General features: G+C 33.8%; 2 protein-coding genes across 2 annotated transcripts; both read right to left on the reverse strand.

Annotated features, from left to right (window-relative positions):
- Window positions 1–2,006: 2,006 nt before the first annotated feature.
- Window positions 2,007–11,471, reverse strand: LOC110109216. The gene is made up of 3 exons (XM_020840174.2): window positions 11,132–11,471; window positions 7,761–7,829; window positions 2,007–2,768 (listed from the first exon to the last, which is right to left on the reverse strand). Exons 1-3 carry the CDS (start codon window positions 11,405–11,407, stop codon window positions 2,172–2,174), a joined length of 942 nt encoding a protein of 313 aa, XP_020695833.1. The 5' UTR covers window positions 11,408–11,471; the 3' UTR covers window positions 2,007–2,171.
- A 1,182-nt stretch (window positions 11,472–12,653) lies between these two features.
- On the reverse strand, window positions 12,654–26,629 carry LOC110109233. Its single transcript, XM_020840194.2, has 13 exons — window positions 26,380–26,629; window positions 26,101–26,157; window positions 22,527–22,613; window positions 22,222–22,320; window positions 22,042–22,137; window positions 21,142–21,207; window positions 20,966–21,056; window positions 19,242–19,309; window positions 19,092–19,157; window positions 18,642–18,692; window positions 17,979–18,043; window positions 14,056–14,132; window positions 12,654–12,827 (listed from the first exon to the last, which is right to left on the reverse strand). Exons 1-12 carry the CDS (start codon window positions 26,566–26,568, stop codon window positions 14,078–14,080), a joined length of 990 nt encoding a protein of 329 aa, XP_020695853.1. The 5' UTR covers window positions 26,569–26,629; the 3' UTR covers window positions 12,654–12,827; window positions 14,056–14,077.
- Between the last annotated feature and the right edge of the window lie 704 nt (window positions 26,630–27,333).

A 27,333-nucleotide genomic window follows, 5' to 3' on the forward strand; every position in this document is an offset into this window, starting at 1 on the left:
AGAAAAAATCAATTAAGCACTTCCTAGTTTCACCCCTGTGGCTGACAATGGCGATGGACATTCGTGGAAGGCGGGCCGGGGGCTGCAAGCGAACCAAACGTTCGACGAGCTACTCGTTGTTCGTTTTGATTAAAGCTCGTTCGTGATCGTTTAATTAATTAAACAAACAAGCTTGAACAATATTTTAAATACTCGATTCTTAAATAAACAAGCTTGAACACTATTGCGTTTGGCTCATTTATGTTCGCGAACAACATCATTTGAACTTCGTGAACAAGCTCGCATAGCTTGATTCGTGTTCGATTTTGAACTCTTGAATAAGCTTGATAAAAATAATTAATATTTGATTATAGAATTAAGAAATATAAATAATATAAATAGAGCTCGACATCAAGTTCACGAACATGCTCGATGTAATCTTTTGTTAGGAAGCTCGATAAAGCTCGTTTGTTAAGTAAATGAATATCTAAAAGTAGAGCTCGTTTATGTTTGTTTGCTTAAAGCTCGATAAGCACTAAACGAACGAACATGAACTGAACATGAACCGAACATGAACACTCATTAATTTAAATGAACCAAACATGAACACAAACAATAAAGCTCGAACAAACATGAACCAAACTTGAACAATCTGATATTAATTGAACACAAACATGAACACTCACATACTCAGCTCGGTTCGTTTGCAGCCCTACATCCAATCCTCTTGCTAGTAAAGTCTTCAATGCTTTTCCTCTTGTAGATTTAGAGTATTTAATAAGTGTTGATAGAGTTTTTAAAGGGTTCTAAGAGGTCTTTGAACAAGACTAGGTCTTGTTAAAACCCCTTTATTTGTCTAACAGCTCTAGCTAGGTTGTGTTTCAGCCTTTTGTGAAAGAGGTTAGAGATAGAATTAGGGAATGAAATTACATATAGTTTGTGAAGAATTATGTCTATTATTATTTTGGCATTTTTGTGTGTGTTCAAATGGCCAATGATATAAGATAAGATCTTATTTTTGTAAATTACGATTGAACTCTCTTAAGAGAGTTTTGCTTGGGATTTAATTTGTAGAAGAAATGTTAGGAAAATGATTTGAATTATAGTAAAGATGACTTCTATTTTCTTTTTTGTCATTTGTGTTTAAATCTTTGTAAAGAATTAGAATGTAAAAATTCTATCTTTTTCATTGCGAATTTTTTAACACGCAGCAAAAAATATTTAGTCATATATTCATACATATTTCAACTAATTTATCAATAATTGTGTTAATTAATGAAATAAAATAATTAAATGTCTAACTATACTAATTTTTCCTTTATCCATTTTATTAAGAAAAAAAAACTTAGGATATTATGATAAAATTTGTATCAAAATAAATTTGAATATTATTAAGTTTATTTTGGGATTAGTATTATATATGACAGTCTATATTGATACAATTTGTATATAAATATGCTAACATAATATAGATTAAAAGATAAATTATAATGAATCAATAATATAAGAAAGTGAGAAATAAATTTTTAAAAATTTAAATAGCTTTATATTTGAAATCCTAGATTCTAATATAAGTGTATTTTAAAATACTATATTTTAAATAAGTAAGTCATGACTAGCTCTAAATTAAGTTGTTAGCACATCAAGCCTCGCTATGTTTATTTATCGAGCCAAGCTTAAAAGATTGAACTGACAACAAACTTAAGCACGTAATTCTCTATGATCTGTTGGTTGAGAGCTTTAGTTACCAACTAAGGCTTGGTTTGGTTGGACGTAATTAGTGCCGTTTACGTTCTGAAACGTGAAAAAAGATGTCGCTTGTTGTTTGGATGCATATCTTTTACAAAACTGTATTTTTCAAACCTCTATTACCGTACCGATTTGCGAAGCTTTTTATTTTTGCTTCTCCGTTAGTAAAAGACAGTTTTTGAACCACCATTTCTCACCAAAACTCGAGGCCTAAGAGGTCTTGGGTTCGAATACGTGATATGTACGTCAGTTAGTCTTAATTGGCCTAAATATCAAAGGAATAGAATTTTGTGCAGTTCTCACACAAAAACGATTAGCATGATAAAGCTATACCAATATGCCATACAAAACTTAAGAAATAGAGTAAAAAAAAATTTGTTGGTGCTCCCTCAATTACAGATATATACAGAGCATATAAAGTAACAAAAGAAGTTATATGGTCCTTACCTTGTTTGCTTGGAATCAACCTGCAGCTTCATAGACATGTAAAGCAAAGTAAGAACTGCACCCTGAGGAATAGGAGCAAATCTGGTTATGTTAGCCCCAACCCACATTGCCATCACCACCAAAGCAACAATGCTGCTGCTGCTCTTCCCACAGAGCCAGCTTGCAAAATATATGCATAATGTGAGTAAGATACCTGCCCTGCCACCCAAAAGCCAAGCTACCACATAGCCCATTTTATAACCAGCATCCAATTGCTTGTCGAGCAAAGCGGATATTCCACAGAGCGTAAGCGACGCTCGACAACCGACGGTCTGCATGAAGAAGAGAACGAAGAAGGCGAACCGGAGAACTTCGGCGAAGGGTTCTCTTTCGTAGGAACTCGTCTCTTGGTATGCTTCAGTTTGATAGCTCCAAGAAGGTTCATTGTTCTTCTGCCTTCTGTTCTGCATATGCTTCTTGAGTTCTTCCCATTTGTAGGTCCTTCTGTTGTCATGGTTGGGATGGAGGGTCCAAGTTCTCCTTGATTGGTCAGTGGCACCTGGGAACTCGTATGTCAAGTTATACCTTGCTCGCTCGACTTCATCGGATAGCACCTGATGTATGAATGGTAGTTAGGCTTTGTTTGATATAGCTTTTTGTGGCCTGGTTCTACTTTTTGAAAAACATAAATAGTTTTGAAGTCTTTGGTATGAAAATTATGAGAAAAAGTTCAGTGCATGAAAGCTAAAATATTAGCTTTCAGTTTTTATGAAGCAGTAGTTATGGTAGTTTTTGAGAAAAGCACTTAATTAGACAATGGAGAAAAAGGATTTATGTAGCCGACCCCATATAATGGGATAAAGACTTGACGTTATTGTTGTTGTTTCTTAGCAATTAATTAAATAATTAATTTTATTATAGATTAATTAAATTTAAGATAAAATATTATAATTATATTGAATCTATAATATATTCATCTCTACCATTCTATCAACTCATATAATGTGCAACATTCTTGTTACATAATAGTACTATGATTATATCAATCGATCATTTGCTTTAATCGGCAACACAATTAAAAAAAAAATTACAACAGGGATCAAGGGCTTATATTTTAGCTTCTTTTTAAGTATGCAAAGCTTCAAGTTTCATGAGGAAGAGCTCCTAGAAATACACCCATAGTAGTGAAACAAAACATCAGTATATGAGTTGAAGCTCCATAACATCAACGCATGTGTTGAAGCTCATGAATCACCATAATTAATAGTTTATGCATTCAACATGCACATGCAAGCACATATATCTAGCCATTTAATTTGCATAACATTCATTTACTTTCTATAAAAAATATGTACAAAATTTTAATAGTTATCATCTATGCCAATATGAACAATCATTGAATATGAGATATAAAAACTTGATTTAACTTGCGACAGTAACTAAATAAGTATGAATAATATCCTTCAATGCATTTAATTTACGAGAAAACAAAATTATTATTGTAATTAAAAAGACATGAGTACTCACCTTGATTTAAATAGCTTTTGCTCTTTTTGTCCTTGTTCTTGACTTTAATAAAATGACGCCAATAATAATACATGATTTTCATATGGTTATTTTAACTTATATAGTTTTGGACTTTAAGATAAATGGGCATAAAATAAAAAATAAAGTAAAACAATTTTCTAGGATTAAATGGGAGCATTTAAAGAATATTAACAAAAATATTTTTGGAAATAAGATTTTAGATCTTAAGATTTTGTCTGTGCATGAGAATGCTAATATTATGTGGGAAAAAGTGGCTAGTGATATTAAGAATATTGCAAAAGATGTCCTTGGAGTATCAAAGGGAAAAACTCCTAATAGTAAAAATAGTTGGTAGTGGAATCCTAATGTGCAAGAAAAAATTAAAAATAAGAAGCTTTGTTATAAAAATTGGTTTAATTTTAAAAATTCTGATAATTGGGAAATATATTAAAGTGGCCGTAAGGATGCTAAGAAAAGCAATATGCGATGCAAGGCATTAGTTTTTATGTATTTATATAATAGATTAGATACTAAAGAGGGAAGAAAGATATATGTATAAGTTAGTCAAACAAAAGGAGTAGTAGTAAGAATTTAGTTCAAGTGAAGTGTATTAAAGATGAAGATCAAAAAATACTTTTCTTAGAAGATGATATTCACAAAGATGGATGAGATATTTTGCTAAACTTTTTAATGAAGATTGTGAAAATAAGATTGACTATAGTGACCTTAGCACCCTAAATGAAAATAAAAGATTTATGTTTTTATCGGCGTATTAGTAAACTGAAGTTAGAGAGGCTTTAAAGAAAATGAAGGGTGGAAAAGCTGTTGGACCTGATGATATTCCATATAGAGTGTGGAAATGCTTAGGAGATGAAAGAATTTCATGGCTTTACTAAACTTTTAATACTATTTGAAGACTAGAAGATGCCAGATGAGTGGAGAATGAGTGTGTTTAATTCCTATTTTTTAAGAATAAAGTGATGCACAAGATTGTGCAGAATTATAGAGGTATTAATTAATGTGTCATACTTAAAACTATTGAGAGCGAGTTATGGAGCATAGTTGCGGCATGTACTAATGTTTCTCCAAATCAATTTGGATTCATGCCGGGTAGGTCGACTATGGAAGCCATATATTTATTAAGAGGTTTGATGGGAGAATTATAGAGAAAATAAGGAGATCTACATATGATATTTATTGATTTAGAAAAAGCATATGATTAAGTTCCAAGAGAAGTGCCTATGGAGAGTCTTGAAAAGAAAAGGAAGCAATAATGCTATATTCAAATCATTAAAGATATGTATGCAGGAGCTATTACTTGTGTTCAAACACAAGGTGGATTGACCAAGTATTTCCATATTTTCGGTTGGTTACATCAAGGATCAGCCTTAAGCCCATATCTTTTTGCTTTAGTCATGGATGTTTTCACTAGACATTTGCAACGAGGATGTACCTTGGTGTATGCTTTTTGCTGATTGAATTCTTCTTGTTGATAAGATTTAGAGAGGGAGTTGAAGGTTAAACTTGAATTATGGAGGGTCAACCTTAGATTCTAAAAGTTTTCGCTGAGTAGATCTAAAAACGGAATATATGGAGTGTTAATTTAGTAGTAATAGACCTAGTGAGGATTGTGACTTTGGGCGATCAAGTCATTAATAAGAGTACACGTTTAGATTCTTGGATTTTGTTCAGAGTGATTTGGTGTGAAGATAGATGGGATATATCAGCAGAATTCAAGTTTGGATGGTTGAAGTGGAGAGGATGCATCGGGTTTTGTTATGTGATAGAAATGTACCCCTCAAACTAAGGGAAAAATTCTATAAGCATTATGTAGTGAGGCTTGCAATGCTTTATGGTGCCGAATGTTGGCCTTTAAAAGAGAAGCATAATACTAAGTTAAGTGTGGCAGAGATGAGGATGCTCAGGTGGATGAGTGGCTTTACCCTTAGAGATAGGATACGAATGAGCATATACGTGAAAAGGTTGGAGCAGTTCCAGTAGAAGATAAGATTAGAGAGAGTTTCCTTAGATGGTTTGGTCACATAAAATAGCGGCCTTCTGATGACCTGGTTAGGAGAGTAGAGGTATTAGATTTGACTTATGTTAAGAAAGGTAGGGGTAGACCTAAAAAGACTTGGTTAGAAAATATTAGGAATGACCTTTCTTTATTAGATTTAAACGAGAATTTGACTTTTAATAGGACACAATGGAGAAAAAGGATTCATGTAGCCGACCCCACGTAGTGGGATAAAGGCTTGATGTTGTTGTTGTTGTTGTTGTATTTTAACTTATATATCTAATCATATATCTCTCTAATTAATTATTAAATATACTTAATAATTCTTCTTATTTTTTAATAATAGAATTTGTTCTCTCCACTTTATTAATCATAATTTAATTAATTTTTAAAATAAATGTTCTATATTTAATAAATTTTCCATTTAAGTTATTAATAAAATATACTCTCATTTTTCTATATAAATTATCGTTAACTCTTAAATATGTTTTTAAATCTAATTTATATCATAAATTTAATTTATTACAATTTCCTATACTCAATAAATTCAACTTAAAATAAATTATAATTATCCTTTTATTAAAACTCTAATAATATTATATATACATATATCCATTAAACATATTAAAATTCTATTTTTAAAATATTAATTTTCTTAACAATATAAATAAAAGAAAAAAATAATACCTCTCGCTCGATCTCCTCTGCCTGCCTTGCTCACTCAATCTCCAAAAGCACGACTCTTCTTCTCTCTCTCAATCATTTGCCCGTTTGCCGCTTAAACTTTCTCGTACTCACTCCTCCCACTCTTCTCTAATTTATAGAGATGAAGCCAACGACGTGCCAAACGACGGAATCAACCCTAACCCTTTAACTTCCATGACAACAAAAGACGAGAGTGAGCTCTTCGTCTTCTGCTTCATGTGATCTAGACCACTTGGCTTCCGCGAACCCGAACATCTTCATCTTCCTCATCTCCTTCGACTTACTCAACTCCTTCGGCTTCCAAGCGACACAAAGCCACACACGCGCTTTGTATTCGACAGAAAATTCTTTCAACTTCTAGTAATTAAAACCCTTTCCTTTTGTTTGTCTTCTCCCTATGTCTGTTGCGGCCTAATTAGCTGAAGATTTGCATTCAATTCATCTTCAAACAATTTAAACTGAGCTCTTTTGTCTCCGTGGCAAAACCCTAGGTACGGGATATTACATAATGTATGATACATTAACTTAATTCTTCTATAATACGAACACTCTTGCGCATCACATTTTTTCTTAAAAATGGGAACTAACACTCCTCTAATCTCAACTCATCTGACATTTTCTTAGTCATCTTAAAAAATTTCGTAAGTCTTGAAATTCTTTCATCTCCTAAATATTTCCACATCTATAATAGAATATCATCAAGTCCAACAACTTTCTTACGCTTTTTTTTTTTTTTTGTATCTCTAACTTTGACTTTACTAATACGACGATAAAAACAAAAATCTTTATTTTCATTTAGAATACGAAGATCACTACAATGAATTGAATTCTAACTTGATTTTTTTGCTTGATGCAGTGAATTGTATTCTAACTTGATTTTTTTGCTTGATTGAAATAAGCTAAATGACAAGCTTTCTCCTTGTTTTGCCTCCCTTTACTTACGTATTAGTAATGCTTCTATTATCTTTGAAAGCTCAAAGCATCGTCAAGAGAAAGATATTGGTGATCAATTTTGAGATAAAAGGACCGGTCAACACAAATGGATGTTAAAATAATTTCATATTGGTAATTCGTCCAAGAAAGGAAGAAAAACGCAGAAATGCTGTCTTTGCATAAGGTTTAAAAAAAACCTAAATTATATCATGCTGATAAGAAATGTCACTATAAAGCAATAGCTTGGAGAAACAGTTTTGGACAAAGGGATGGTTTTGACTGCCTAATGTGTTTGTAAGAAAGAAAAAACCAAGACATAAACAAACATATTAATAACAATACCTTTTAGTCAAAGCCTGCATTCAAAATATTACTTCGAATAATCCATTGAATCCAGATGATAAAGAGATAAAAAGTACAATACCTCATACGCCAAGCGAATTTTCTTGAAAATTTCACTGGCCTGCTGATCCCGGCTAACATCTGGATGATGCTGCAGAGGACCAATATCAAATAGAAGATGATTCAAGGCATGGCATTAGCGTAAAAAAGAACAATAAAAAAAAATCATGGATTACATCATATTAATGACCAAAAAAGGAAGGGGGAAGTGGGGGATGGGGATTAACTGAACATGTCGATTCAGCCAACAGCAGCTGATGCAAGTCGTGAAAAAGATAACAAGATTTCTCATGTTGGCAATATAAGAAAATCCTTTCAATATTCCTTTAAAATTTTGCCAATAAATCTCATTTCACCCAAAAAAGGTGTATTAAATTCACAAAGCAACTCTTAATTTTAATCTCATAGAAACAAGCCATCCATCATTCCTACTCTTGATGAAGTTCATGTAAGGTCAATCAATCATAAAATGTCCATTAAATCATGTAGGCCGCAGGTTTTGCTGGTGCTGAAGAAGATTATTTTCATATAGCATTCGCAACTATAAAGTTGGAAATAAGGGAAATCATTTTAATACACGGATTGAGTTCATCTAAGTTGATTCGTTCATAAAAAGACCTATTTTAAGTTTCATGGGACCCCAATAATAAATGGTCAACTAACCCAACTGCAAAACCCATCCATAAGATAATCAACCTCATAAAGGTTATTTTCAAGTGAGCGAGTCATAGTTGAGTCATTTTTATTGTGCTAGCAAGTCGCAACCTGTCATAAAAAGGTTAAAAACCTGTCATAATAACGTTGCAATGTTGTATTTAGGTTGTATTGAGCTGCCTAAAAGAGTCCTAGTCTATTAAATAATGCATACAACAATAAATGCGCACATATACTGGTATCTGCAAATATAATGAAATGTAATTTGAGCATTCTATCAAATGGATAATGTCGATCCAACTTTTCACCTTCTCCAAAAGAAAAAATAAGAAGAAAAATAGGGGATTTTATATTTTTTCTTCCAAAGAAAACTTGGTATGGTTACTCTTGAACCAAGAGATTTTTGCTTTACCTTTGAATTGTTTATACATGGTGCATGTTACATATTTTGCAGCAAAGTAAAAAATTGTATGAAATAAAGTTTTGTACATACAAAAAAAGAAACTCATAAGAGGTGCAAGAGTTTTATGAAAATTAAAAAAGAGAAAAATCACAAGGTCTACTCTAGTTGAAATAATAAATCATGTAAGACTAAAAAATTTTGGTCTTTCCCCCAATTGTGTAAGTGATGATTAAAAAAAACTTATCATTGACTTTTGTTCAACAAAATTCAATCCATCAATGATCTTCTACCTAATGAAATCAAAATTAAGCATAGGCTCAAGATATCTCATCCACCCTAGCATGATGCATAATATGTAATGAACCATGTTTTTTATTCTATTCATTTCATTGTGCTTTGACTGGTAGCTTCAAAAGGTAAAAATGAAATTGATTATTGTGGACAATCGGATGAACAAATCATTACAAGCTCAATTCCAACCTGATCTATAAATTGATGCGCTCTAAATGATGGCATGGTTATGTTGATCTTAGCTCTCAATGAGTCCAAAAAAATTTGCAAGGATCACACTATCACTTGATCCTTTTGAGAATTTACCTAAGTTTGATTAGTCTTGAAGCATAACATCAGATTTGGGCTAAATCGTTAATCACTCATAAGAATGAAGGTTGATACGGCATCACAAAATTATCTCGATCGGGCACGAATCTCGAGGCAAAAGCTAGTTGGAAACTTCAAAAATTAATTTTGCGAGCACCTGAACTCCGATTTCAGCGAGCTTACAGTCAAACTGAGTGTATCGAAAATACGAACCCAACGACACCAAGATCAACCCAATCCGATCCCAAATGAGTCTGAATCAAGGGCTCAAAGCGCTGTTGGAAGGTTCAAACCGCAATTTGAGTTACCAAACGGTCTCCGATTTTGACGAGCTTATACTTGAATCGAACGGCTCGATGAGACAAATCCAACGAGCCCAAGATCGCCGAATTCCGATATCATTAAGGCCTTCAAATGCCCAACGAACGGTGCATGATCAAAGGATTCAATATCGGCCGTCCATTCAAAACGCTCCCAATTCGCCCCTGATCTCACGCCTATTTATGGGCTATGCCACTCCAGAAAAACTATAAATAGAGCCCTCATTCTACACCAAAGGGACTCAAGTGAAGAGAGAGAAGAAGAAGAGAAGAAGAAGGAAAAGGGGAAAAGGAGATTTCTCTCCTCCTCGACCACCGCCGAAGCTCTTCCCGCCGCCTGAATACGCCAGAACTCTGCCGGATTTTCGGGAAACGCCGGGAATTTGTAGAATTTTGTAAATTTCCTAGAAGAAACAAATTGAATTCTGATTGTCCCGACTTGTGGGAAGAATCAGCCATTTGTAATCTACAAAAACACTAGTGGAACTTTACAACTGGGCAAGGCCCCGTGGTTTTTTCCCTTTTTGGGTTTTCCACGTAAAAACCCTGGTGTTTACATTCTCTTTTCTGTTTGTGTATTAAATTTACGTGCAACACTCGGATGCGAATTTACAAACTCTACCGCCGCGTATTTTCTAGCACGCAACAAAGGTAAAACATAAGATTATAAAAATATTATCAATATATCAAATGAAATACACTCTTATTATGTGTGTGACTACAAAGAATTGATCAAAGACTTGGGCTCAACGAAATTCAATCCATCATAGAAGATATCATTGATCTTCTACTAAATGAAATCATTAGTAAGTGTAGGCTCAAGATATCTCATCCACCTAACATGAGGCATAATATATGCTTATATAGTGAGCCATATTTTTTTATTCTCTTTTATTTTATTTTAAATTTTAATCCTTTTATGGGGAACTTACGGTTTTAGATGTTTCAATAAAAAAGTTTAATCCATCATTGATCTTCTACCCCTCTTCCTTAAGCTAAAAGCATCTTTTTCGTTGTTTATTTCTTTTATTTCCTCTCTATTATTAGGTTAAAAAGAAGTTTCTTCTCTATTTTTAGGATATAAAAGAAGGGTGGTTTCAAAACTTAAAAGAGCCCACAAAAAACCAATAGAAGCAGCATTGACGAATCCAGCACTCCACGATGATGAAGTACTCTTCTCTAAGAGGAGAAACAAATCTCGTCTTCTCAAGCTTTTCTATCACTCGATATTTTTTTTCGTAACAATATGTTCTACAAATATTCCATTTCCTTACTAGACAAGTTTTGCATTAATAATTATAACAATCATGGCATTTATATTTGATAAGCATCAACAAACCCCGCGCGAATGCCTGAATTGTTGATCATTGACGTAAATTAGTACTCAGAAAAAAGATTTGTGGAAGGAGACGGCACCTCTCTAGCAAGCAACCGATACGCGCGCTTGACTTCAGCTGCGGTGGCATTCCTTCGGATTCCAAGAACAGCGTAGTGGTCCTGATAGGCTCCTCCATTCGCCGCGGAGGCCGCCGCAGCCACTCGCCCAGCACCGCCGCCGAGACGGTCGCGGCCGAAGCCGATCCAAGATAAGTAGAGGGGTCTTCTCGCCGGAAGAGGTAGTAAGAGGAAGCTGAGGCTAAGGGCTCCGCCGCCATCGGAGGAGCCCCGGCGAATGAGGCTGCACGTCTGCATCTCTTTGCCTGGCGAAACCAGTGGCACCAGGACGAAAGAAGTATGAAAGAAGCAGAGAAAAAGAAAATCTCAAAATCCATAATTAAAAGTATAATTTTTTATTATTTTCTTTAGTTATAAAATTAAACCCTGATAAGTTTTTTTATTTTTCTTTTATCTTAAAATAAATATTTTCTAAATATTTTTTAGATCAATTCATATACACAATAAGTTATCCCTCATGTATTTGTCAAAATATTTACCTAAATAAAAATATAAGAAGTATATCAATGACATTGCACACTATTTATTTACAAGTTAATTTGCTTATTAATTTATTTTATTTAATATATATTGATTAATATTTTGATATTACATTGTAATTATAACATTCATAATAATATTTATTTTAATCGTTTAACCAAATCATATGAGGACCATAAGTTTGCAATCAAATATCATAAATTTCACATTACTTAGATAATTATTTTAATATAACTTAACCAACGAACTTCATCCAATAAGCCCAAAGACTTTAAGGAGAACATGCTAATACAACTTAATAATATCGATGAATTACATGTCTTATGGAATATTTTGATATTTATGCTTGATTTGAAATAATTTTCTTATTATATTCCACAAATAATTTCCTAATATTAAAATCTCTTGGAAGTAATAAAAAAGAAATATATAACTTTATTTGAGACAAATTTTTGCCACTTCTTAAATTTTTTTTTTAATTGTACTTAAAAACTGATATATAAAGCAAAAATGTAAAGTTATATCGAATTCTAGGCTTCGTTTGTGACGGATTTCTTATTGTTTTTAAAGTAGATTTTTAGTACAAAATTTAAAATTTTTGCACTATAAAATAGCTTTAAGCAGGGGCGGATCCAAATTTTTTCAGGATGGACAAAAAAATTGTTTGGTAGGAGATAGGCAAAGAAGTTCAGGATTGATAAAATTAAGGTAAAATTTTTTTTAAGAGGGACAAAATATCCAAAATACTCAAAATATTCCAAAATATACCCTCTAAAATTATAAAAAAAATAATAATTTTTGAGGGTGGACATTTACCCGCTCAATCCAATGGGGATCCGCCCATGGCTTTAAGAATCAATAAAAAACTATCCCAAATGAAACCTTAGTTTAATTTTCATTGCATATATTAATTTTCATTCTAAAATCCAAGTTACTTGTTTATTTTTTTACTTGCATTGAGGGCAATTTTAACCGGTTATAAAAAGCATCATTTTTTTTTTTCAAAAGATTTATTTTGTATACAAAATTAAGCATCAACATAACTAGTTCATAATGAAATATTTGTATAAAGCTCCCTTCTTTTGGGAAAACACAGACAATAATTGCAAATATTTACAAATAGGAAAATCACTGAGGTTTGAGCACCTTATAGTATTGTACAAAACTCTGCTGCGACCTGCAGCAAAATAAGTAACTCAGATCATAAGCAGGTTACCCTAATGAAAAAGGAGCTTTGCTGCTCTGATAATGTTATGATTAGTCTGCTATATATTCCTGCATTTGAATCAAGTAGATTTTCTTCATTTGGGATGGCTTTTTTATTGCTTCATAAAATAACTTTCTACTTTAAAAACTAAAATTTTTATATTAAAAAGCTGCTTTAAGAAGCAGTAAGAAAGACGTCCCAAACTAAGGCTTTGTTTGGGACAACTTTCTTACTGCTTCTTAAAGCAACTTTCTAATACAAAATTTTAATTTTTGTAATAAAAAGCTGCTTTAAGAAGCAATGAGAAAGCTGTCCCAAACGAAGTCTAAACCTTAAATTAATGCATATATGCACTTTTAACAAAGCATTTATCTACTTTTGAAACAACTTTCTAACTGCTTTTTAAAACAACTTTCTAGCACCAAAGCTTTAACTAGTGATCTTACCTACACAATCAGATTATAAATAAATTGGGGATCAATCAAATGTTGGGGTAGTAAATAAAACTGGATTAGGATTCAGATTACCATGTTTAGTGAATAGCAAGGTTAACTATTCAGGGAATAATTTATTACCAAGGAAATAAAAATCACTGAACAGGGTCAAATTTATTGAACTAATTAGGTTAATTAATTAGGAATTTATTTATTACAATATCACTTATTCCTTGATTAGTTTATAAAATAACTAATCCATAATCAAGCCATTATAAAACTGAATAGTTCTTGACAATAGTAGGGTACTAAGAATTTCAAGATTTCAGCGCTTAACTAGTCAATTTTCTAAGTAAAGCAGACAGAAACAAACCTAATATCCAAACAAAAAACTAGAACATCTAATAGAGGGGTGACCGATGGCACTCGTTTGCAGAATATTTTTAGACTAAAGTTTCGTTTGTGATGACTTTCTTACTGCTTCTTAAAGTAGATTTATAATATTAAAATTTTAATTTTTGAACTAGAAAGCCGCTTTAAAAAATAGTAAGAAAGTCGTCCCAAACAAAATCTAAGACATGTGTATCTATCAAAGAAGGTGAAAACAGAAATTTGATCCCAACAATTTTGTGATCAAACCATTTCAAAAAACAAAAATGAAATGGAAAAGAAATCCAAGGCCCCAACATTTAAACATTAAGAACACTAGATGATTAAATGCTGGGGACAATTTGCCGAAACTTTGAGAACAATATCAACTTTACCTGATATCTGTTTTCCTGTTCTCTACACAGGGGCTCGAGCAGCCTGGAGCATCTCGATAATAAGCGTCTTCACATCCCTGTGGAAAACCAATATGATATTTGATTCAACTGGTCTTAATATTCCAATAAATTAGCAGCACATAAGGGAAATTGATTTGGCCAGGAGATCGAGGAAGCCTAATAGTTTCATATATTATTTCACTTTAGAGTCTGTTAGGGGGAAAAAAGCAGCAGGTTCGGCCCCCTTTGGGGCCCAGAAAAGATTTAATTAAATATACTAGGAGAGAAAATAAGGAGGGAAATAAGAAAGTAAAGATTTATATTTTTGAAATAGAGAAAGAGAGGGAAATTAATTAAGGGGGCCCTTTTTAGGGGGATTTAGAGAGTTTATTTAGGGCTGATTCTAGCGTTTATTTTTTATGTTTTGTTTGGATAGTTTGCTGTAGTTTTTTCTAGAGTTTTCTTGAGGGCTTCCTAGCCGCTTCTAGGTTAAGTGGGAGAAACAATCTACCTCTCTAATAGTATATAATTGTATCTTGTTTTGATGTTGAAGTTTTAATACAAAAAAATCAGCTTTCATTTCTCAATTTCTGCTGTTTTTAATATTTTTCTTGCTGATTTCGTCTTCAAAATGATAATAAGTTGTGGTTTAAGAAAGAGATTTCCTTATTCTTTAGAAACATATCATGGACGTATATAGTGTCATTCAAGATCAAGAACAGGAAAAATAGGGATAAGAAATCATATCCCAGAAAGGAATAGTGATAGAACAGAGGCTTGGCATAAAGAGTTTTAGAAGCTTATAAAAACTAGATTCTAACATCATGAATCAACTCAACAACCACAATAATAACAATAAGCCTCTATCCCACTGTGGGATCGGCTACATGAATCAACTCATATGAAATTAAGTTTAGTTAGCAAAACTATTCATGCTGTTAAATTAGTCCATGCATTTAGTTTGCAAAAATATTTATGCTGAAGGACAAGTGATAGAGCTGAGGCTTGACATAAAGAGTATTTAGAAGCTTATACAAACTAGATTCTTACGAGATGAATCAACTCACAAGAAGATGCAGCAGCCCCAACCAACAAGCAAATACAAAATATAGACAGAAAAAAAAAATATTGTTAAAACTAGGAATTTGAGAAGAAAAGCCTTGCTTTATTGTATAAATCCTTCCTTATATATAGATCTATCAAAGATATTTAATAAGGAAACAAATAACTACATAATAATGAAATATAACTCTTCCAAAATCAGCTGCCCATCTATGGAAGGTGTTTCAACGTGATTCGTGAGATCTTCCCACGGATTGCTCTTTGACCGTGGGATCCTTTGCACGAGGAACGGCTGGATTCTAACACTCCCCCTCAAGCTGGTAATACAGATATGTCATTCCCAGCTTGGTAATTAGTCACACAAAGTAGAGTTATCAAGTTCCTTGGTGCACTATAGAGCCATCTATTTTGGTCAAAACTTTGGGGGAAATTAGCTTTAGATATTGTGACAGCAGCAAATGATAGCGATGAAGGCTATATCAAGCAGGGCAACAATGAAGGTTGCATTTGTTATAGATAGGATAACAACCACAAGAGAAATCCAGCAATGAAGGCGGTGATGGGAACCTATCCTCAAAATTCCGACAATGAAGGCCGGTGGTGGGAATTTTGTATTCCTTAGGTTTCCAGTAATGAAGGTTGTATTGTGTTATAATAGCAATAAAGGCTGATTTGATCAGCAATAAAGGTTGATTTGATTATGTCAACAATAAAGGCTGATTTGCTTGTATCAGCAATAAAGGCTAATTTGGTTATATCAGCAATAAAGGCTGATAGTGGGAACTTTGTATAGTTCTTCCAGGTGGTCCAGTCTAGCTCTCTCCTTAGCATGTCTAATCGTCTTCCCTGATTTTGGTCCTATGATTGCAAGTGAAGAGAATGCATTTGGTTTTTCAAGAGATATAAGGAGTCGTCTCAGTTTATCAATATCTTCTTTATTGAATTCTCCAAGACTGGACTGTGCTTCTGAGTTGGGTTGACTTGTTTCAGTTCTTTGATTCTACTCCTTACTGGAAGGTTTTCCAAGTATCTTCCAGCAATTTTCCTTTGTGTGTCTTGATTTCTTGCAATAACTGCACCAAAGTGAGTATTTGTCTTTCAATTTTGAGAAATATTTACCTTTCTCCTTCCATGATTCTTTGCTCATCACCATTGCTGAACTTTCAACAACCTTTGGTTCTAAAATCACTCATCGTTGGCTTTCTTCTGCGCGGATGAGAGAAATGGTTTCATTGAGTGATGGCGTCTCCTCTTTGCCAAGGATCTGGACTCTAACTTGCATTTAGTCCTACAAGAAAATCATAAACTCTATCTTTTTCAATAAAGTTCTTTAGGATCGCAGCATCTTCCGGACATCTTGTTTCTATGCATCTATAGTGATCAAGTTCTTGCCACAGATTTTGTAGAAGGGTGGCATACTCCGTCACGGTCTTACTCTCCTGCTTTGTGCTTCCAACTTTGAATTTAATTTCAAAGATTTGAGCTGCATCTCGAGCTTTGGAGAAGGTCTGTTTAGCAGCATCCCATATGTCCTTTGTAGTGGAAAGGAACATAAATGTATCTCTAATTTCTGGAGTCATGGAGTTCCACAATAATGACATAATCATGGAGTCTGCTTCATCCCACACTCCAAATTAAGGATATCCTTCTTTTGGTCCTCCAAAAGGTGGTGTACTTTCCCTTTCCCTTTCAAGTAAGTCTTCACAAATTGAGACCACTTTAGGTAGTTTTTCCCATTTAGATGATAGGAAGGTTGCATGCTTTGGAGGTCACCTCGTCCTTGGTGCACCATCGACTCCTCAATTTGGTCAATGCTCTGGGAGGAATTGATTTCTGACATTATGATAGTAATTGAGACTATCTGTATGACTTTTGGAAGCAATGAAGGCTTACAAGATTTTTCTATTCAACAATAAAGGGCGATTTTTTTTTTTGGGAAAAAGAAAACAAAATTTTCCCTATTAATTGAACCAGGCCAAGCCGAGTCTTTAAAGAACTTGGGTTGGGTACCTAGGGCATGCACATTGCGCCTCTTCGATCGCAAACGCGCACGGTTCCGCCTTTCCAGCTACAAGCGGGAGCCACGCACAGGCGGCGGGTGTTTGGTTGGCGGCGGCTTCGGCGTCAGTACGGCTAGGGCGCGGGTCGTTCTGCTCGGATCAGAAGCGGACTAGACGCGGCAAGAGCCTTGTGTCATCCTTCGGCTTCGATTTCCGGTCGACTTCTTTGTGTCGACAGTGGATGAGGCAGTCGCAACAGGCTTCGCACGGTTTGGCTTCTCTTCTGATCCCTTCTTCCTCTTTCTTTTTCTCTTTCGGCTTCCGGCTTTGTCTTCCGGTGGCTTCTTCTTCCTCTTGTCCTCCTTCAACGATCTAGGATCTTTCTTCCACGGCAATAAAGGCCATTGGCTCTGATATCATGTTAAAACTAGGAATTTGAGAAGAAAAGCCTTGCTTTATTGCATAAATTCTTCCCTATATATATAGATCTATCCAAGATATTTAATAAGAAAACAAATAACTACATAATAATGAAATATAACTCTTCCAAAATCGGCTGCCCATCTATGGAAGGTGTTTCAACGTGATTCATGAGAGCTTCCCACGGATTGCTCTTTGTGACCGTCGGATCCTTTGCACGAGGAACGGTTGGATTCTAACATATATAAATAGGCAGCATTTCTGAGGACATCTTCTAATTACCAACAAAAAGGGGGCAAAGGGCAGGGAATTAAAGAACTAGCTAAAAGCATAAAGCTGAAAGTAGATCTAGGAGAAGCTCTAGGAATGAAATTGTTATTGAAACAGAAAGGATGGTGAAAGATTAAAGAAAAATAATATTAATTATCTCAACTGTCTTACTTTCTATCTTGTGCACGTCTAGGGAAAGGAATTCGTAACTTGTAAGTGCCTCCTTGATAACCAGCCTGGTATTAATAGCAATATAAAAAATAAAAAAAAGTGTAATGTCAGCAAAAAACTAGGATGAATAAAGACAAGGGTGTCTAAATAGAGCTTTCATACAGTACATTAGAGGAAACCTAATCAAATCTTGAAAATACAGAAATTATTTTCAAAATATACGGGTAGCAGTAAATAAAATTAGCTGGCAAAAAATGAGAAATTCAGTTATTATATAAATCTAGGAGAGGAGCAAAAGTTAAAGATATAAGTTTAAATATGTTGTATTTGAAAGAACAAGATAAATGGGGCCTCCACGATGACATGCAGTATTAAAAATTGGTCTTATACGTGACAGGTCAAAGCAAACATCAGTGTAACATACATAAATTACATATACAACAAAAAAAGAAAAAAATAAAAAAAAAAAAACAGAACCCCAAAAGTCATGTCAATAAATTTCAACGAGAAACAACTATATGTTGGTAACATACATTGCTAGCCCTCACACCAAAAGTTTATGCAACAATTTATATATCAATGGTTTATGTACCTATAACAAGCATGTTATCTATTACAACCCGAAACAAGCAAAATTAGAAACTATAAGAGAGCAAGTACCACCTTAACGTTGAAACCAAGACTATCCACATCCAGAATGTAAGCAAAGTCCACCTGGAAATTATTTCTTCCAATCAGCTCTGGGGTAATTGATGAAAATTCCATGGATTTTCCAAGGCAAAAAGCACAATGTTATTAAACAATTAAAAGGATTTGTCCTTCATGCACTACAAATGAAGACAAATCATGTATTGAATAGCCAAAATTTTTGCTCACTCTGAATAAGAATATTATATTCCTCTATTACACTGCTTAAGTTTCTAAGCTGCTGATCAAAATATAGGTTTCAAGGATAAGAGTACAAGCAGAGTCCTAACAAATAACCAGATCAGTGAATGATGAAAAAATATGGATCACACCTCGTTTTTAAAAACACACTATCAAGATTAAAAAATTTGAATTTATTCCTTCTATCTCAAATTCTTTCTATAAATAAAAATGATAAATGCTTGCCTTAATCGAGGTAGAGTGTTCTACAATAGCTTTTGTATCTTCAGAATGATCTTTATTCATGTGAGACTGCGATAAAATTATATAACTTAAAAGGCAAAAAAGATGCATATCAAATAAATCCATAAAAGGTTAACAAAATTCAGTTCATACAGATATGGGAACTGAAAACTGAGACATTGGATCAACTTTGGCAGCTCTGAACTCTTCAGCATTAAAGTCTGGCACAAATCAAAACAGCAGTCAATAAATAGCAATAACATGCATGGGTGAGATTGCTAAGGCTATCAAAAAGATATTTTGCACAGATAGCTATGGGAAAATGTTAGACATCAGGGATTGGATCCAAAAATCAAATGCGAAACATGGGCTACAAATATGGTAGAACAACCAACAAATAAGAAGCCTGCCAAAGAAAAAACATGTTTCGCACATATAAATGACAAATGGGTCCACATATGTAATAAAGCACTAGTCTAATCTTTCTTCTAAGTTTGGTTAGGTAGACCGGTTCTGTATTATAGATTTGGCCTATCTAAATATTATGAATACACCACTTATTGTAAGAAAAGGTATGGAATGAATAATATTTTGTTTCTCCCTTTTTAGTCTCTCTTCCTCCCTATCTTCTTCCCTAAGGAGTCTACACCTACTCAAAAGATGTCAAAGCCTTCTTGATGTAGATCAAAAAACATAACAGAAAACAAGAGAATTCAAACTCCATGACGTTAACCAGGACCTTGCATTGAAATCCATGTGAGAAACATTAGAGCAATACCCAAAATCATTCAAGTAATGCGCATCCTCATGAAAGAATAAAACTTTTATCCATCTAGGTAATCATTTCATGACTTGTCAAACGGAGTGGTTACAACAGGCAATCTCAAGATTTACATTAAAGAATATAATCAACGAACACTGAAAATTAGGAAAAAGGATGTACCAATAAAACTTAAAAGCAACCAAACTATTGTTAAGGTTTGCCCATTAGCAACTGCCTGGAGGAAGACGCGATAAACAACGAAGGCAAGTCTGAAATCCAATTTGCCTAGATAAAAGGAACTTGCTCGCCAAGGAAATTAAAGACTTCTAAAATTGATTTTGCCAATGAATTACCTCTAGAGGGCTTTCAATTATGATAGCAAAAGTTATTGGGCATTGGCATCAACCATCGATTTAACTTTTTTTAAGATATCAAGAAAAAATAAATTACAATGAGACATGATTAGAAGAAGATTTAAAATTTTTAAGCTAATATCTCATGTAACACTGAATAGAAATATATAAAAATAGAGGATTCATACAGCTAGCCCCACAGAGTTGGATAAGGGTAACAATTATGATATTGATGACTAATGATATGTCAGGTAAAACTAAATTTCAAAGACCAACTTATTAAAGTTTAAGGATTTTTTGACTGAAATCTTCAACTTGTTTAATAAAGCTCAGAAAGCACCATCCCTGATGGAAGTTTTAGATCGCATTCCATAAGTTCAACCCAAAAAAAAGTCCAACTCCATGGTTTATATGCATTGCTCTCTTCTTCTTTCTCTCTGCTACTCCAACAAGCCACGCCCTCAAAAGTTGTTTTGAGTTGGATCAGATCATCAATTACAAAGCAAAAGAAAATAAGCTGACATCAACAATGTCCAAAATTGGGAGAACGTTTGACAACATTGTCACTCAAACTCCCAACCTTCCATGACTCTCTTGATCCCCTACCTACCTTACATGCCCAATGTCATCATCATATCAAACGACAAGCTATATTTAGTCTCTTAGTCCTCCAGAATGATAGAAATTATATGGTTAATCATTGCTAGGCTACTCCCAAATCACAAAAGAAAAATGTTAGTGGTAGGCAGATACTGTTTTACCTCCTGATCCCAGCAAGGCAGTAGCAACCCCAGACACAAAATGTACAAATTTTGGCCTGATTTGGATGAAGCAGAAGTCACCAAAATCAACCTTCAAAATCAGAGTTCTTGACATCACTATGAATCAAGTAAAGGACAACTGTTACTAGTGCAATGATTAGTGAAGAAAGAGTTACCCAGAAAGCATTAGGATGTCTTCTTAGATAAGCAGCACGTACAGCTTCTTTATCATCCTCGGAAACCTAGACATCAGTTCAATTTAAGATTCTTGATATATAAACCATTCTGATGACAAGAAGATAAGTACAATTTTCTAGCAAGAGAGGCTTTGCACTGAAACCTGAAAAACATAATTCTAAACGAAATGATATTCTTAAAGAGTTCCATTCTAAATATAAGCACAGCTGTTATTCCTCAAGTAACACTCTCTGTCACATATGCCATCCATAGACAGAATCAGGTCCTATACGCAATTAATCATACTTTGATGAAAATTTGAGAAGCGCATTACAAGGCAGGCTTTCAGGTGTGAAAGAGAAAAAAGTAGATGCAAAGACATGTAAAATATTGAGAAAAGGATGGACGGAAATGAAAAGAGAAAACAAAGAGTATAGAAGTTACTGTGGTTTGCCCCAAAGTTTGTTTGAGGCCACAACAGAAAGACTACGAATTGGAAAAAGCACCATTTGAAGTTGTGAATCCACAATCTCAAATCTCATGTTATCAGCGACTAAGATCTTAATTTGAAAATTGATACTGGAGGAAGTGCTCAATAAAAAATTGGCTAAAAGGTCCTAATTAGCTGTATTCTTCAGCACCGTGCAACTAATGTATCAAATTAAGCTTCAATGGACACAGTTATCTTGAATGTTCATGCTAAGGTTCAAGTTTCGAAGGTACCAGAAATCTAGAGTCAACTCCATGACTAAAAACATCCCTAGAAGTAAGCAAATGAAGAAACGCTTTCAAATTGATTGGAAAGATAGCTGAATAAGTGTCTTAATGATGCCAGCTTTGAACAACAGCATCCACAATTATTTAAAGAACTGTTAAAAAATCAAGTTGTCAGCACATACCAAAACAGCATCCCCAAATAAGGTGATCACAATGTCAGTTCGATCTTCAGGATCCTTAGCAACAAGCAGAGAGCATTTGGGATTCTCCAACAAATTCTGCAAGTTTTCATAATTTTTTTTTTTGAAAGGTAACTGCAAAATTCATTTGCCAAACCAACTGAAACTAGAGCAGAAGCAAACCTTGGAATGACCTGCAAGGTGGCTGACTGCTAGCACTGGCGAACCATCGTGATCACAAGCAAAATCGACCATTGATCCAGACGGATAACCCTCATGTTCCTGCAAACCAAAAATAAAGCAAATGAGATGTTATAATCCAAAAATCTCAATTAAAAAAATTAAAAAAAAAAAAAGAAAAATAAATAATAAATCCAAAAATCTCACTTTAATAAGTTGTGTTGACAAAGTAATGCATGGAGAAAAAAGCTAATGATGATGACAACAGCGACAATGACATTCAGTTCCATTCATGTGAAGAAAAATACCTTGGAAAATGTAGAAAGCATGCCTCGAATGCTGTTATCAAGAATAGTTCTAACTTCTTCTACTGGAGGAAGGCGAGGAGCTGCAGCCTTTTGTTAGAATTAAAAAATTGTTATTAACAACCCCTAACAAAACTGAACAAAGATTGATGCACAAAAATGCAATCTTCTGTGCCAGACATAACAATAATGCAGAGAAAGAAAATTCAATGTATTTCAGTCACTATATACGAAGTCCTCAATCATATATCCCAAAATAGGAGAACAGTGACTTGTTTTAAGCCTACATAAGGCCTAGTTTGAAGGGCGTCCAATAAAAATAATAATTGTTTTTCAGAATGTGAGAAATATTTTTTTCAGTATATTGCCTTGGAATGCAAGTTTACTTCTGACACTCGGTTCCATTTTGCTCTTTTTCAAGGAACACAAAAATGTTCAAAGAAAGAAGCAACCTCAATTGACATCTTATGAAAATTTTTCAAGTGAAACTAATTTATGGCATTATTAAGGCTCTTTTTTGTAAAACTTTTGATGCCTATTTCTGCTTCCTCAAACAATAGAAGCATATTCAAAATATTTGATGTTAACAATTGGCAGAAAAAAATCTAGTTGCATGAAAGTTCAAAAGCCACATTTTTATAAAGCAACTTCTTTAGAATGGTACTTAAGGTAGCATCCCAGAAAAACTCTTTATGAAAAAGTTCTCTAGCTTATCAATTAGTTATTTATTAATTTTATTTAACAATAGAATTATTATAATTAGGGTACTATATTATAAAATTATATAATTCATACTACATCCATTTTGATCACGCTATCAACTCATACCAGTGTCATCCTATTTGTTTACCAAACAACCACAAGCTCTCATAATAACTTAAACAATAATATTAACAGAACTTTACCCAAAAATCAACGGGTTTACTGGATAGCATCTTTCTATAGCACATCTGAGTACAGCAGAAGACAACAATACCAAAAATAGCCTAAAAGTAATTCCTAAAAAATGATAAACAAGAACCTGCTGCTTTAAAAAACTTCATGGTTCTGCAATGGGAGTCATTCTATAGGCAAAATATCCATCAAAATTAACAACACATTCCATGGAAATAGTATCAATTGTATCATCTCGGTCACAAACACATTCCACGTATTGCGACATATTTTGAAATATGAAGTAAGCATCTGAAAGTATCAGCGAACATTAAAGGCATGACAAGCATATAACACTTAGTATGCATTATATAGTAAGTTGACTAATTTGAAACTGATATATCATAGATCTATGATGAGGTAAAGTGATGTAACCCATATTCTGGATTATCCACTAGACAACAAATCCTAGAAAACAGGATATGCACTCCGATTAACACGCAAAATATTGTAATTCACACAGCTATAAACAGTCGACATATATCTGGGTATAGGATTTCTAATACAACTAAATGATACGATCAATGAAAATCATTAAAAAAAAAAAATTGAGAATTCATAGATTCAGAGAATCAATCAAAAAAAGAACTTCTGATGTAAACCATCCAAATGATAATTTAATAATTACCAAACCAAAGATATTCAGCAAGAATTTGACAACCACCAGAACCCCACAAGTCAATTGGAATTCAAACAGCAACTAGAAACTCAGTTGTAATATATTTGACTAAAATCAATCATGTTTGCAAAATCAATCACGAATAATGTAGATGAAGAAATAATATAAGAATTCTCCAATAACAGAAAATTTCAAACCTTATGCCAGTACAAAGAGATAACTTTTCTTTGAAATTGGTTGTTCATTTGTTCTGCACTCGACGGAATAAGCATTCAACCAAGCATACAAGATTAAGTAACATAGGAAGTATTGTTATGCCTGAAGTTTTTTTCATGCATGCCTCACATATGGTATATAGAAGAATCTAATTTCCCCAAGTCCAAGATGGCAACCCACTTGAATCCACACTGAAATCCCATACAGGATCAATGGCCTAACAGGTTCAGTGGATCAGCACATATCAAAAGCATGACAAATAACTAAAGAAGCTAACCAACAGAGAACCCGCCATCAGTAAATAATGGCAATGGATAAGCATAGGTAATTTTGTATGAAGGAATCTTGCTATAGGACTCAAAAGCAACAATAATTAGATTAACACACAAACCTAGTACAAGGCATGATCTTTGCAACAGTGAAAACACACAAACATACTAATAAGAACTTGATTACCAGGAACCAAGAAGAGAGTACTCATCAATCTTCTCTGATAGGAAATTTTTGTCTTTGACCAATTTAGAATTTTATATTCATCAATCAAATCATGCAATAAATGATGTTCTTTAAACAATGCAATCATCACACGTAAGTCTATCAAGTTATTGCACAAGATATCTTTGTTTGCAAGTTCATGAAGTGAAATAAACACATTGAAGAGTATACCAAGACAGAACTTACTAAAATTTCTAATTTATAAGCATTTGTTCCAACGTGATAAATGATTTTAAATAATGTTATCTTTCTTGCGCTTAATTTCTTAAAAGATCTTACATGAAACCTTATGGGAAAAATTGGTGCTAAGAAGACAGCTCGGGGATGTCGTTGAGTTGAAAGATGTCGATCAAATGCCAATGAAAGGAGATGGCATAAGGAAGTTGTTGTCATGTGCCAAAGCAAGGAGGCCATCAAGCAAAAAAATGTTTATCAAACACTAATTGCATGTCATCAAGTAATCTATTGAAATTTGAAATTTTATTTATTCTTTCCATGCATATTGAAACACCCTAAAAAAATTTATTATAAAAAAAACTCTTAAACATCGAAGCGCCTTTGGTGCAATGGTTGGATTTTAGTAGAAATTTCAAAAGTTAAGCATGCTCAAATAGGAGCACTCCTAGGATGGGCGATTTCTTGGGAAATTACACCAAGAGGACAAAATCGTGAGGTTGCTTGGCCAAAACAACAATATCTTGATAGTTAAAAGTTTAGGATAGTACAGTGACTATATGCTTTGAAGAATGCTTCTTGTTTTCAAATTAAAGAAGCAAAGCAACGAAACATGATACATGAAGATCGTGTGAATTCGTGAAAAATCAATATGTTTTCTGATGAATGGCCAACGGCCTCCCAACAACACATAAGAATCAAAGTCATATGGACAAACTTCACTTCCAGGCTTCCAGCTAGAGTGATATAGCTGCATCGCATTAGCAACGGTCTGCTACAACAACTCCATTGGGTACAAAAATATCTAAACATTTAAAACCGAGACCAATTATTATGGCTAGTAAACTCAAATAAGTGAATTTGTCATTACTGCAAAGCACATACATATACATTTTTACACCAGAACATGTCTTCGGGTGCAAATTTTGACCGAATTAAATTTTTACATGCACAATAACTTTTGGTTCAGAGAATAATAAAATAAATAAATATATTATACTTCAAAGTATATCTATTTCAGAAACCTATTACTAGTTAAAAATACAAAAAATCGCCATATTTACTGAGCACCAATTTGTCATACAATACAGCAACACGTTTGCAGTTAACAAAACGCCAATTGTACTCCACCGTTTATACCTGATGAGCTTGAATCAGTTGGAAAACATCCGAAACACCGTCAACGGGAGTAGCAGTCTGCATTCAAAAAAAGAGTAAATACGATCATTTTCATTAACTACTCTCACAAACCATATATAAGCAGACTCCGTCGCAACCTCAAATCTTTTTCAACATAATCAACTAGTTATCCACCGAAAAAATCACAAAAATTAATCATTAAAAACGTAAGGAAAAATAACATTCAATATTGAAAGAAAACATGATAAATATAGAATAAAAAACCCTAGATTGCGTTACCAGAGAGGATTGAGACGCGGAGGAGGCCATAGTGAGAGGGTGGAAGGACAAGGGGCGTCTTGATCGACAAAAAGCGCGGAGGGAGGATGTGAAGAGAGTGCTTAAAGGAATGTTGAAAATTCCATTAATGGATCTAGAGAACGAGGGAGACGGAACAACGGATGGCGTGAGACGGATCAACGACTTCATCACTACGCTCCCTCTCCTTGCCCAGTAGCCTCGCTAGTCGGGTTAGTTGGGGCGCGACTGCTCGTTTAATTAATTAAATAAATAAATTTAAGTAAAATTTACATACATACCACTTCATTTCATGTTATTAAATATTTTTTAAAATATTTGGTTCTTAAATAAACAAATACTACAACTACATTAAGCGTCCCACTACATGGGATCCGCTAAATGAATTCTTTTTCGTCATTGTGTCTAGTTAAAAGTCAAATTCTCATTTAAATCTAATAAAGAAATATCATTTCTAATATTTTCTAACCAAGTCTTTTTATGTCTACCTCTACCTTTCTTAAGATAAATCAAATCTAATACCTCAACTTTCCTAACCGGGTCATCGGAAGGCCTCCGTTTAATGCGACCAAACCATCTAAGGCAACTCTCTCTAATCTTATCTTCCACAGAAACTACTCCAACCTTTTTTCATGTATATGCTCATTTTGTATCCTATCTCTAAGAGTCAAGCCACTCATCCACCTAAGCATCCTCATCTCTGCAACACTTAACTTAGTATTATGCTTCTCTTTTAATGGCCAACATTCGGCACCATAAAGCATTATAGGTCTGATCACCACCATCTTATAGAATTTTCCCTTAAGTTTGAGGGGGACTTTTCTATCGCACAATAAGCCCGATACATTCCTCCACTTCAAACCATCCAACTTGAATTCTACTAATAATATCCCCATCAATTTCTCCATCACTCTGAACAATATATCCAAGATATCT

The sequence above is a fragment of the Dendrobium catenatum genome, unplaced genomic scaffold (genome assembly GCF_001605985.2).
Source record: "Dendrobium catenatum unplaced genomic scaffold, ASM160598v2 fragScaff_scaffold_1520, whole genome shotgun sequence".
In the NCBI taxonomy this organism is placed as follows: Eukaryota; Viridiplantae; Streptophyta; class Magnoliopsida; order Asparagales; family Orchidaceae; genus Dendrobium; species Dendrobium catenatum.